The 14,422-nt window shown below is 30.9% G+C and overlaps 1 protein-coding gene across 4 annotated transcripts in view; it reads left to right on the forward strand.

Annotated features, from left to right (window-relative positions):
* Positions 1–4,020: 4,020 nt before the first annotated feature.
* The window catches only part of LOC107452835 (zinc finger MYM-type protein 4), a 58,184-nt gene continuing 47,782 nt past the window's right edge, over positions 4,021–14,422 (forward strand). Inside the window, exons 1-4 of one of the 4 annotated variants that reach the window (XM_016069457.3) lie at positions 4,021–4,145; positions 6,482–6,980; positions 8,793–8,874; positions 11,528–11,634. In XM_016069457.3, coding sequence (XP_015924943.2) covers positions 6,522–6,980; positions 8,793–8,874; positions 11,528–11,634 — 648 coding nt within the window. In that variant the 5' untranslated portion in view covers positions 4,021–4,145; positions 6,482–6,521. Of the gene's footprint in view, positions 4,868–6,481; positions 6,981–8,792; positions 8,875–11,527; positions 11,635–14,422 lie in introns of all 4 variants that reach the window. The other 3 variants (XM_016069447.3, XM_016069466.3, XM_071178164.1) reach the window with 3 other exon arrangements.

The following is a 14,422-nucleotide window of genomic DNA, read 5'->3' on the forward strand; positions in this document are numbered from 1 at the left end:
GGGATCCGTCGGAGTAGATCCGAAGCAACTCTGGCTCAGGGTAGTAAGAGCTCAATACAAGGGCGCCGTCAGAATAATATAAAAGGGGGTGCAACCCTCTAACAAACAACCTCCCCCCCCCAAAAAAAAACTTTTTTTTTCAATATTCTGTTATCACATTTTGTTTTGTTGTTACATATACTTTCATCTGTTAATATTTTTCAAGATACATTTCTTCATTGTTAACAAGATATTTTAAAAAAGTACGAATTTCTTGTAATTGCAAATTTTGCCAAGAGAAACTGTATTGATGGCGCTGGCATAGCTACTGACTTTGAAACACAAATAACTAAAAACAGTAGTTTCGTATGCTAACGTGTTTGTGTACGCTTAACATTGGTATTTACTGTGTTGACGAAGTTTTACAGTTGTGAGAAGTCAGTTTGTGTTATACACCTTTGTTAAACTAAATAAGTAATGGAAAATATAATATTATTTATCTTTTATTAAATGAAACTTAAAAATATAGCTTAGATATCTGCCAAGCTTGTGCATGCATGCTCAGTGTGCATAAGAAAAGAATCAAAGTTTACTCAGAATTCATTGAAAAAGTTATAAACAGATTTGGACAGCAAACAGGACTATTACAATTCTTGTTTGATTAAACAATTTTTTAATTGTTATATATTATTAATTACTTAATTATTTGTTTCTTAATAAAAATATTTTTAATAAAAATTTTTTATAACAAAATTGTTTTTCTGTATCTCTTTAATTGATTAAAAAAAGGCCAGGGGGTGCAAGTGCACCCCCTTGCGTTTATTTACACTTTGTTTTATAAAAAAAGAAGCGTTTATTTACCGTGCGTTTATTTACATTGCGTTTATTTACACTTTGTTTGGAAATGCTTCAAATTTATTGGATTTTGGGTTGGAACAAGATATTCAGGGCCATAATTTATTCTAAGAGTATTTTTCAAGCGTTAAACTCCCTGAAGAAAGCCCCTTTTAGTCTTTAAATTTCTATTTAGGTCCCGGTTGGCCTCATTCCAAAGTGAAGAGCAACCAGGGACTCTGATGATCTTTTCCCAGAGAATTATATCTTTCTCCTGAACTACAGATTGCAATGGTCTAACATCAGTCGCCAAAAGCATAGCATCAATCGGAGTAGTCTTTACCGCCCCAGTTATGATACGCAGGGATTAATTTTGAACTTTTTTCCAAAGAATGAAGAACTTTTTCCCCTTCACAATCAGTGACTCACAGCAATAAGTCAAAAAGGGACGATAAACATTTGATAAGTCTGTAGCAAGGTTCGTCCAGTGCAACCCCATCTTGCTCCAGCAAGGCGTTTGAGGATACTGAGTATCTTCAGGGCACGGCCGGTGATGTCCTCCACGTAAGGCCTCCATGTTAGTTTGTGATTAAACGTCACACCCAGATATTTAAAATTATTACATATAGGGATTTGAATGTCCTTATACAGTAAACTTGGTTCGACAGGCTGATCCATAAGTGAGAAAGTGAGGCAATATGATTTAGTTATATTTAACTTCCATATTATTGGAATCACACCAACTCTCCAGAGTATTTCAAGAGACAGTGAGTTAAGCCTCTATGCTATTCCTTGCTCGGTCTTTTTTGGAGATTGTCCAAAAAACTAGATCGTAGAATGGATGGTGTTTTCTACACTAGGAAACGCTACAAGCTCGGTACCGCCTAAATTTCAGGGTTACTGTTTCCGTTGTATTTTAAAGCAATTTGGCATCGTTGTGTTTTGAGATTCTTGTAAACAATGTATTTGATTATTTATTACTTGTGTTTACAATGCTAACAATACTTGTGTTTACAAAGCTAAAAGTGTTAACACTAACGTAAGATGGAGCACAGCTTGCAACAAGAACAAACAGTAATAAACTTATGGAAACAGGTTAAATCAAGACTGCCAAAAAAGCGAGTTATTCAAAATCTAGCAACCATGTCACCTTTTTTAATAATAAATAACAAAATAACTAAAACAAATTTTCACTCCAAACTCCCCAGAATTACATAATAACATATCTTATGAAATACGGCAGATCCCTTATGAAAATTTAAGGTATATTTAAGGTTGATTTGAGGTATTACTGTGGTTTTGAGGTATATTTAAGGTTGCAGAGAAAACAGCAATAAAAATTATACCTCGTAAAGGTTGTAATTAAGGTGTACGAGGTTGATTTATATATACTTCAGCTTGTTTTGAGGTTGTTTAAAATNATTCGTTTACTAGCGGCAGAACAACACAAAATTCTAATTCAGCATAAATTATTGTTACTGCACCAGAAAAATCATACCAAATAATTTTCAAACATGAAACAAAAATATTTTTCGTACTGATAGATATTTAAAAGTCTTGTGTGTTTAGTTCAACAATAAAAAGCAGAGTAAAATTAATTTGAGCACACATGATAGAGAAAAAAGATTTCAAAAAGAAATAAGAAAATTCATAGGTTTATTACCATTACATATGTTTTTTTCTCGCTGTTAAATTCGCAAAATCTTCAATAATATCTGCAAATTGTAACCTATTTGTAATATCGCTCTCTTTTGCCCAAAAGGGCTAAACTACTTAATTTATTATTTGAAAGAGTTGATCTCCACCGATTTTTTATTCTTTTCAATACAGAAAATGAACGTTCACTAGTGCAGTTATAAGTCACTAGTGCATTTTCAAAAATAAGAAATTGGGCCCTTAATTTCAGTCGTTTGGGGGCCCCCTGGAATTTTACAGGGGAAGCACTTGCTTCCTATGCCTTTTCGGTAATCAGGCCCTGGGCTTGTTCGAGAATACTGTTATATTTTTCTTGAACTTCTGAAGAGGATTGTTCATCAAGCGATATGATCTTTCTTCAAGATCGTGATAACGTAGACAATTTTACCTTTGACCATGCTGCTGATATTCCATATACTGCAATCCAATAACAAATATTGCTTCCAAAAATTTGGTAGTGTTATAACTTCATGAATCAAATTTTTTTAATCTTCAAAATGTTTCTCTTTATATTTTTCGTGCGACTTCGGAATGAGCACGGATAATCCGCAAACCAGATAATCCGCGCACGGATAATCGAGAGTGTACTGTATATTGTTAAAAAAAGATGATATGGTTGCTAGATTTTGAATAACTTGCTTTTTTAGCAGTCTTGATATGGCGTCTTTCCATAAGTTTATTACTGTTTGTTCTTGTTGCAAGCTGTGCACCATCTTACGTTAGTGTTAGCACTTTTAGCATTGTAAACACCAGTATTGTTAGCATTGTAAACATAAGTAATAAGTAGTAAAATACATTATTTGCAAGAATCTCAAAACACAATGATGCCAAATGGCTTTAAATTACAAAGGAAACAGTAACCCGGAAATTTAGGCGGTACCGAGCTTGCAGCGTTCCCTAGTGTAGAAAACACCATCCATAAGCACAACATAAACTGAGTTGTTGTTGTTGTTGTTAATTTACATCGCACTAGAGCTGCACAATGGGTTATTGGCGACGGTCTGGGAAACATCCCGGAGGATGATCCGAAGACATGCCATCACAATTTTGATCCTCTGCAGATGGGATGGCACGCCCGCTTTGGTAGCCCGACGACCTGCGCGCGAAGTCGAGCACTTTACGGTAGCACAGTTTAACGAGGACCAATACCGCACACCCTCGGTCCCTACGCAGACTGATCCAAGTGGTCACCCACCCGCACACTGACCGTAGCCAGTGATGCTTGACTTCGGTGATCTGCTGGGAACCGTGTCTTAACGATCAGTCCACTGCGGGACCCAACATAAACTGAGGGATACACTGGAAATTTTCTAGATTTCTTCCGGTTTTAAATTAGAATAAGATTATTCTCTACGCATGTAAATATAAAGCTTTTTTGCACTTCATTATAGAAGAAAGTCAACGAGAACCTCTTTTTTTTCTTTTTTTTTAAATTTTTCCTAGATAATCAAAATTACAGATCCTGATTGGTGTGATGTATGCAGGCTAACCAATTTGAATGCAGTGAAAACTGTCATGTAAATTTTGTAATATGGCATATTCAAGCTCATAGCTCCTTAGAAAAAATTTAATTTTATTAAAACTTTAAATAAATTTGGCAACAGATAGCTAACAGCGTTCTCCGGTAATGGCGTATTGTAAGTTTTCAATAAAATATTACTTAAGTTCGGCATAGTAAACCTAATTTAGTATTTATAATTTTATCATATCTCAGCAGCGAAACTTAGCAATAATAGTTTTTCAGTTTTATTGTTTGATTTGCGAAAGAAAGTTTCTGATTCTAGTTTTAAACAAACTAAACTAAAGAATCAAATTGATTTTCAAAGACCAAGTTGATGTTCAGTCTCAGTTTCGGAATGAAATAACAGTTGTGTAAATCTTCACCACCTATATTTAACAATGCCTGTTTTCTATTGCCCCTATTTTTATGTTTATTATATAATAGTCATAAAAATGCTGCATATTTATTCTAATTATTTTATTTGGTAGGCTGCAATAAAAATTCATACTAACAGGAGAAACTTATAAAAATTTACCATTTTCATAAATTGGTTTTCGTATAGTAATTTTAGAGCCAGCAGAAATATTTTTATGAAAGCAGTCAAAGGCTAAATAAATGTTAAGTTGACAAATAGATAATTTACCTGGTTAAAATTTTTGAATGTTTGTCTGTGGCTCCATTTGTCTTGATTGCAATAATATTGTAAATATTATTTATAAATCATTTGCAGGCAATTTTTTTTATGTGATTTGCAGAAGATCTCTTAATGGACTAAAATGTTATGGATGATAGTTTTGTTAAGTTTATGTCAATAGTTATACGTTGTAGTTAAACCTCATAAGCAATAGTTTAAATAAGGTGATAATTTGCTTTTTATTTTGTATAATATGGATATTTATACATGACGATCTGTCGCGCCTACTGCAATCAACCTGATGTCAAAAGATTTTAATCTTCAAAAGGTATAGCGCAGAAGAAGATTTTCGTTCTCTTTATCCTTCATTACTAATTTCAAAGAAAGAAAAAAGTAAGTTCAGGTATACCTAGAGTAAGCCATAAAGTTGCTGAAAAAAATACTTCAAAATATTAAAATGCAAGGAAATTATTAGAAGAGAACTTTGCCTAAATTGTCTTCTCATAATTTATTTTCATTTGTATACTTTCAAATTTTCTTTTCTGTATTTGAAACTTCATGGCTTACTCTAGGTTTGTCACTTTTTCTGCACTTTGAATTTTAAATTAGTAATGAAGGAAAAAGAGAATTTGCGAGGAAAATTTTCTTCCTCGGTATGGCGTCCTCTTAAACCAAAAGTCTTAGGTTCTAGGCATTGTTTGGGGGAAGCAAATATTAAGTCCTAAATAGGTTAATAAATAATGGAAGGTAATTGAAAGATATAGTCAATAAATCCAGACAATGGTCCTTAAACTTTTAAACAAACAATAGTGTAGGCAATATTGGGCAAAAGTATATGAAGCAACAGCTCTTAAATATGAAAGAACAACAAGAAAAAAACTAAAATATGCTAGTGCTATCAAAGCTGTGTCAAGATTATACTCTAATATGCAGGAAAATGTTTGTATTAACTGTTCTATTATAATATCGGGGAGGAAGTTTTATTGTTGGTTAATGTCTTTTGAATCTAGTTTTTTAATTTATTATATTCTTAACAGATGTATAGGTGTATATTTTTTCTAAAATTAAAAATGTTTTTAAAACAGCTGATAATTTTGCAATTTTACTAATAGATACACCAAAATTTTTATGTACCTTTTATAAAATCCATTTTTTAATCTATCATCATCATCAATGATTTGACAGCCCAGGGTGGTCCTTGGCATTCTCAAAAAGTTTTTTTCATGCTAACCTTTTTCCTGCTAGTGTTTTCCAGTTTTTGAGACCAAAAGGTTTTTTCTAGGCCATCTATCCATCTCAAATTCGGCCTTCTTTTTTGTGTGCCAACTGGTCTGGCATTGAAAACTCTTTTTGTGGCACGGCCTTCGTCCATTCTGATAATGTTACCTGCCCATTTTCTTTGTTGTTTTATAAAGTTAATAATGTCCGGTAAAATTAATGTATATGAGTGATAAAGCTTTAATCTTCTATACCTCACACCAATTTTTTGAATTCCTCCATAAATACTTCTCAAGACCTTTCTCTCAAAGGTACCCAACATAGCCTCATCCGTACAAGATAGGGTCACAAGCAAATGTTAAAATTGATCTTAAAAGAGATTTATATAATAAAACTTGTTTTTCTATGAGCTACATTAGATTTTATGTATTTTCGAATTTCTTTAAAACAATTATTGGATATAGTAATTGTTCTTTGTATTTCCATTGTAGTATTGTTCCTGTTGTTAATTACAAAACCGAAGTAAACGAAATTGTCACTCTATATTTTTATTTATGCAAATTACCCTGAAAGAGTTGTTTTATTTATTAAGTGATTATTATTATTATTTTTCTTTTTAGTTGAAGATAAGTAAAGGATATTGTCAGATCAGAAAAAAGGATGGATGAAGTGATGGAAATTGTGGAAGTCACATCCTTGAAAGACCCATCATCGAAAGACAATAATGGAATTATCGAGGCTTCATTTAAAGACGATGGTTCTTCGAAACAAAATGCCAAACATTCCGACGACGTTACTAGTGAAAATAATGGAGACGCGAGTGATATACAGTCGAATGATACTACTAAGAAAGACCATGTTCTTGATGATTCTACTCATTTAGAAACAAACCACAATGACACTGAAAAACAGAATTCTTATGAAAATCATATTGACTCTCCAAAGAGCAACTCAAATGATTCTTCAAAAATTGAAGATTCTGTCAAAATAAATGATTCAGTGTCTAATGAATCAAATGAAGCAGTGAACAAAACTGAAGAGAACTGTAAAACTGAGTCTGATATGCAACAAGAAACTGAACTGCAAGAAGAAAAGAAATCTGAACCCTCTAGTTCTATGGTATGTATTGAAAAAAAAAAAAAGATTATCTGAAAACCTTTTAATTTAAGAAAGAACAAAGTCAGGGGTGATTGTATTGATTTCTGTTTTATTTCTCCAGGTCTATGAGAATTACGTGTATCTCGAGATCATTGATCAGCGGACTTCCTGGAATTAAAACTTATAATCCAACAAAATTTTCACCACAATCTAAAATTTAAAGTGAGAATTAAATTTTACTATTAAAATTTCGAAACCTTCACTAAATCGCATGAACGAGATGCTTTCGTACACGTGAATTCTTCTGTACATCTGCAGTTGTGAAATGTTTTTTTTTTTTTTTTGTCCGTCGTTTTTAATGTACTTGAAACTGCTCCAGAATCCGCTAATATCCAGGTTTAAACTTTTGCGATTTTAACATCGATTTTACTATTTACCAGATTTAAGTGTTACCCGTCGTAAATCCTATTCACGTGATTAAAAAATCTTGCATCTTGATTTGTGTTCACGTGACTTAAATATCCAGTATAATGATTTGTATCAGACTTCTTCTTAAAAAATTTTAAAACTTATTTAAAGTAATTATATTGAGAAACAACTTTATTATATAAATGATTAATAATGTGTTGTGTGTTTTTATTATTTTATGCTACAAAAAATATTTTTCTCATTAAATCTAGGAAAATCAAACAACGTTGTTCACTGAAAAAGTGCAGTCTCAAATATATACATTTATGTTTATTATGCTAAGCAAAAGTCTTTATTTTATGGACAAATTTTTTAATATACTTTTTATGCTTTCCTTTTCAGCAATATTTTTAACTTTAACTCCGTATCATTTTTACTTGTAGAAATTTTCAGAACATTGTATGATCTTGTTCTTTATCATGGTGCATAGCATTTTTAAAAAGTGCTTAAGGGTGCTTAACCTTATTCTCGATTTTTACGAACCCTTAAAGGTGGTTTTTTCATTAGGTGTTTTTAAAAAGTGCTTCATTTTCCCATTTCTAGAAATAAATTTTTTTCTTCACCGTGTCGATTTTCGCCATGTATTACGCAAGAGCGTGCTTTTCACATTGTTCTATTCAACGTTTTCACAATTCATTCGGCCACAATCTATTTCGAATTCGGTGTATCGTCGCTCCACACCATATAAAAGCGCTAATCATTTTACATGTTTGATGCAATACTTGCGAGTCCATATGTGCCTCTACTGAGCAGGGTTCGGTGAGATTATTACACTCTTGTGTGCAAGATAGTTTCACTTATTTTCTTCACTTTCCACCCTCTGATATCGAGCCGAAAAATCTCTCTATCTTTTTATGGTGGCAAATGTAATTGAGAAAAAGAGTTCTTTGTCAGAAACTAGTTATTTTATCAGGATCATGTAAAGTCTTTGAAAATTATTTTGCATTTTGTTAATGTATATAGTGCTTAAAAAGTACTTAACACTAGACAGACTGAAATACCTATATTGCCTAAAAGCAGTCAAAATGACTGCATTGTGAAAGAATGACTAATGTATAAAGAAATTTGTTTAAAATTTATTTCTGATATTATTTTCAGTTATATAACAAGTTATTAGTAAATATCAAAAGTAAAAATAATTATATAAGTCACAAAATGCTAAGAAATTGTATACATCATTGTTTTTCTAATTGAAATTAAAAAGCAGTCAAAATGACTTCCTGTCTCTCTTTTATTTATTTCTATGTTCTTTCTCTTTTTTATATATATTCTTTTTCCTGTTTCTTTTTTATTTATTTATGCGCATTATTTGTTTATTTTTGTTACAATTGTTGTCTTATGAGAAATATTTTGTTTTGAATTTAGGAACAGGTGAAGGAAAATGATGTTATGGGGGAAGATGCTGTGAAGTATCCTGACAAAGATGATACTGGAAAAGATGCCTCACGTAAAATACCAATATGATTCTATGTGCTTAATATCAAAGCTTTTATTCAGAAAAAAATAAATACCTTATGTTTTTTTTTTAAATATACTTAGTTACTTTATTATAAAAGATACCTGAAATTCTCCAACTCTCCTCTGTTTCCTTCCCTCTTTTTTTGAGGGGAAGAGTTAAAAATTTCTTTTGTATAGGCATTGCTTTATTTTTGGTGCATTTATATATATATATATACACATATATATGTATATATGTGTTATATATATATATATAATATAGTATGTTCGGCTGTTCCTTCCTAAAGTTTTTTCAGCAATTATTACTAGTATAGTTTGCCTAACAAATACAAATGCCTATAGTTGCTCATACGAAAGTGATTGTGTTTTTTCTCTATATATATTCTGTATAATATGTACAGGGAATTTTTTCTAGAGATTTGAGTAGCAACCCTGTAAAAAGTTATCCACGTTTTATGAAAAAAAAGGTACAATGTGTGACTTGTACCTGTTTAAAAATAAATTAGATTGTCTACATGGCTTGCACCAATTTTATTACATGAATTACAATTTTATGACCTAGACTTCACAGTTTTATGCAATCAATTGTCAATATATAACAACACTCTATTATTCATCAAGTATAACTTTTCATTGTTTTCCAACAAAAAATTTTTCTTCTTTTTTTATGAAACTTGTCTTAAAACGTGATGCTTAATGTCAATTGAACTTGGTGATTACGTGAATCTCAGAAAAGGTTTTTTTAAAAAAAAAATTATGTATAAAACTGTTAATTAATTTGTGAATATTACCTGAATGAGATATGCGTGACAGATTTTAAAAATTTATTTATTGAACAAAATTTTTCTTTATCAAAGGTTTTAATGTAATTTATTGTAAAAAGAAAAGTCTTGATATACAAATATCTATTTTTTTTCCTTCTTTTTCTTAATCATATAATGCATAAATTAAATAGTTGAGGAGACGAAATGGGCCTTGATTAATTTCGTCTACAGTATGCGTAAAGCTTTTCCTCTTCCAAAATAAGATTTTTTTATTTTTCATGTTGATTATCGGCATAAATTATGCAAAAAGACATTGTTTACATTGCAAGAACAGTTTGAAATTCCGGTCTTATTCATACAAAGCTGAAAAATGAACTTGGAGAACAGAGAAGTAAATGAGAACTGATTTTGCGTTTAAAGAATAAGATGATTGTTAAGCGTTTTATATATATATATATATATGCATATACAGGGTGTTTATAAAGTCCTTGACCCATTTTGATGTTTAATAACTAATAAAATAATAAAGATAGATTGAAATTAATAACATAAATGGTTGGATTGACTCAAAAAGTTTCATGACCCTTGTCAATGAACTTTCGCGTGTGCACCCTTCGTCGCACGGAGAATATCAAATTGATAGTCAATTTCATGGCAGGTAGCGGCAAGCTTTCATGTTTCTGGCATTGTTAATCACTATAATGTACACATATGGGTATCTGAAAACCCACATGAGACACAAAGGGATTCCCCAAAGGTTAATGTGTGGTGTGGACTAATGCACAACTGAGTCATTGGGCCTTTTTTACAGAAAAGACGGTCTCATCATCGTATACTTAGACATGTTGGAAAACTTCGTATTTCCACAACTAGAAGTGCTTCAGCCACATGTCTTTTTGCAACAAGTTGGTGCACCACCTCATTGGGGTATCATCGTTCGTAGTTCTTTGAATGACCATTTTCCAGGAAGATGGATTGGGCGAGGAGGTTCAATTCCTTGGCCACCCAGATCACCTGATATAACGCCACTGGACTTTTTTCTTTGAGGATTTATATAGGACAGTGTTTACAGGAGTATCGTGTCGAACATTGATGATCTAAGAGCCAGAATTACAACCGCAATAGCCTCTGTGGATGCCGACTTGCTTGCCGCTAACTGTTGTGAAATTGACTATCGACTTGATATTCTCCGTGTGACGAAAGGGGCACACGTGTAAGTTCATTGACAAGGGTCCTGAAACTTTTTGAGTCTATCTAACCATTTATTAATTTTGATCTATCTTTATTATCTTATGAGTTATTAAACATCAAAATGAGTCCGGGGCTTTATAAACATCCCGTATATATATATATAAGATAAATGTTTTTGTATTTTTATCTCCAATTTTTATTTAAAATTTTCTACAACAAAATTAGGATTTTTAACAATTTTCAAAACAAAAACAGTTTAATGTTAAAATAATTCAGGAACATAATTGTTGGAACAATTGTAATTTTACATTATATGTTAATTTAGAATTACCTCATATTTATAATAGGTAATAATTATCCTTAGGCCAAAATTTGTGTTTTTTGGCAATTTTAAAAAAAATTGTCAAAAGGTTTTTCTTGACATAATGGTTAAAACCTTCAAGTGTCAAAAGTTTGCCAACCCTGCTTAATTATGATATTTTTTAAAAGTGCTTAAAAATACTTTTTGAGTGCTTGAAAAGTGCTTCAAATGTACTTTTTTTTTCTTGAAAAATTTAGCTGCGCACCTAGTTCTATCTCTCAGAATAATAAGTTTGTAATTATTATATATTACTAATACACTACTTTAAAACTATGTTAAACAACTTTAATTCATGCCAACCTATAAATGTGAATTAATTTTTATAGCTAAAAATTCAATTGAAACTACAGATATAGAAACAACAGATGTAGTGAAGAAAAAAGATGACTCAACAAAGAAAAAGAAAGGAAAAATTTGTGTTGTATGTGGAAAAGTAAGTGTTAATTCATTTTAATACACATTGGTGCCTATAAAAGTTCTTTTATTGTAATAATTTTTTTTTCGTATTTTAATAGGATTTTCTTCAAAAGTTTTTTTTTTTTGTAAAATATTGTTTTCATTAAAAGTTAATTTATTGTATCAAGTTTATTTTTTAGAACACTAAAAAGTGTAATAATTAAGTGTCATAGTAGTAATTACACATGGTGCGTAGCCTTTTTAAAAAGTGCTTATTTTCGTTATTTAAAAGCCCTTAAAGGTGCTTTTTTCATTGTGTGTTTTTAAAAAGTGCTTAATTTTCCCTTTTCAGAGATGAGATTTTTTTTCGCTACCATGTCGATTTTCGCCACATATTATGTAAAAGCGTGCTTTTTCACATTGTTCTATTCATTGTTTTCAAAATTCATTTCGGCGTACCATCTACCCATAGCGTATGAAAACGCCAATCATTTTACATGTTTGATGAAATACTTGCGAGTCCAAATGTGCGTCTACTGACCTGGGTTCGGTGAGATTATTGCCTTCTCATGTGCAACTCTGCATTTTGCAAAGTATTCTCAATTTCAGACTTCACTTTCCACCCTCTCATATCAAACCGAAAAATCTCTCGATCATTTTATAACGGGTAATATAATCAAGAAAAGAGTTCTTTGTCAGAAATTAGTTATTTTATCATGATCATCTGAAGTTTTTGAAAAAATTTTTGCATTTTGTTAATGTATATAGTGCTTAAAAATATTTTTGAGTGCTTAAAAAATACTTAAAAGGTGCTTATTTTTTGTTGAAAGATTTGGCCTACGCACCCTGTTATAAAATCTTTAAATGTCAATTTATTTATTATATAAAAGAGAAATGTGAAAAAGATTAATTTTGCTAGATATCACAGTCATCTGATAGTTATGCTAAAGGAAGGAGATTTTGTGTTAATAATAATGGGTAGATACATTTTTTATTTAGTTCATACATACTACCCAGAATAGTACATACTACCCTGAATAACTTTTGATCTAATGACTGGATCTCCAGGACTTAATCTTAATGGTTCGAGCAGGTGACCTCAAATATGCAAATTAATTAGCACCGACGATATTTTAATTTACAAAATCAGACTCAAAAAGTACTTTGTCCAAATAAACATACCTTTTTTAGATGGATTTAGATTTCTGACTTAAAATGTATAAATGTAGAGCCACAATCTGGGAAATATAGTCCTAATAGTTTGGTCCCCTAGATGCTAATTTTGCTTTGGAGCGATTTCCTGACCAAACTTCCCAGATCGAAGCTACCCCTATATTTTAAGTCCTCGTAAATAGGTGGAAACTTTTTCTTGTGTATTTTGCACTCTATTTGCACATGTATACATTTATTGATTAATTTTAATTTTCTTATTTATTGATTTATAAAATATAAAGTCATTTTACTTATTTTTTTAGTTAAAAAGATTACTTCCTAGAAAAAATTTAGACCTACACAATTAAAAAAGGCTTATTTACAGTTTTATTCCATAAATGTGAGGCAGAATCGCAGCGACAGGGTGACATTGTCGTCGAATGTTACTCGGTTCTTGCAGAAAGACTTTTCTTTCGAAACGTAAAAAAAAAATTTCTTTTCTATAGAAATTTGCAAGCAATATTTGAATCATGCATTTAGCTAATTACTTTTCGGCAGGCATAATTTATGACGATAATCTCGTAAATCAATGTTATATTTTGATTGTATTGATTTATGCATGGATTTTAAATATCCCGAGACGTAAATCGATGTAATATCCCGATGTATTGATTTATGCATGGATTTTAAATATCCCTTTTCAAACAATATGGAAAATTCGAATTGTGCATTTGAGTTTTTTCTTTTTAAGCCAATAATTTTATCCAATTTTTGGCAGTGATTGCTAATGTTTTCTCCGTAATTTTTATATCCTATATTTTTTATACAATCTCAAAACAAAAAAACGCGCATTTGAGGAGTTCAATTCACATGATTTCGTCTCCGCTTTTTTTTTATCCTATATTTTTTATACAATCTCAAAACAAAAAACGCGCATTTGAGGAGTTCAATTCACATGATTTCGTCTCCGCTCTTTTTTTCAGCAATTACTAATAAGGATTTCATGATTTTTAATTTATTTTTTATTGTCATGACAGAATGCATAGAAGAAAATAACACCTCCCAAAAAAATATGAGAATGTTAGAATAAAAAATTATATGTTGAATTAAAAAAATAATTTATTTTTTTTGTAAACACAGCACTTTTAAATCTGAAACATACATTATTACTGAAAGTAGGTAACTTGCAGGAAGATATTAATGCTAGAGAGATAGCTTTAAAAAATTCTGCCACAGGTCATGTAAGCCTTTTATTATAAATTGGTGAATAATTCTTTTGATGACCTCTGTAGCAGTTTCTTCCCATTTTGACTAGATGATAAATTTATCAATATACAAGGCAATCTCATATCACAACCATAGAGTAATAAATAGGAGGAGACGGCATGCCCGTAAACTCGTGAAGCCTTAACCGCAACCGCGGCGCCATATTGGTACAACCAAAACAAATCGAACTTCGTTGAACTAGAGCTGTACGTGTTTAAACATTCTTCAAACTGAGTAATAGATTTTATTTTAGCAATTAGTCTATTGTTGAAAATGATATTAAATCAAATAGAAATTTAAATAATACAGTCTGAAAAGATCAATTTTTAAAATATAGTTGCATGCTTTATATATTAATAAACAGGTTATAATTATTAATTCATATGTTTAAAAAAATTGAAAAGAAA

The sequence above is a fragment of the Parasteatoda tepidariorum genome, chromosome 3 (assembly GCF_043381705.1).
Source record: "Parasteatoda tepidariorum isolate YZ-2023 chromosome 3, CAS_Ptep_4.0, whole genome shotgun sequence".
NCBI lineage: Eukaryota > Metazoa > Arthropoda > Arachnida > Araneae > Theridiidae > Parasteatoda > Parasteatoda tepidariorum.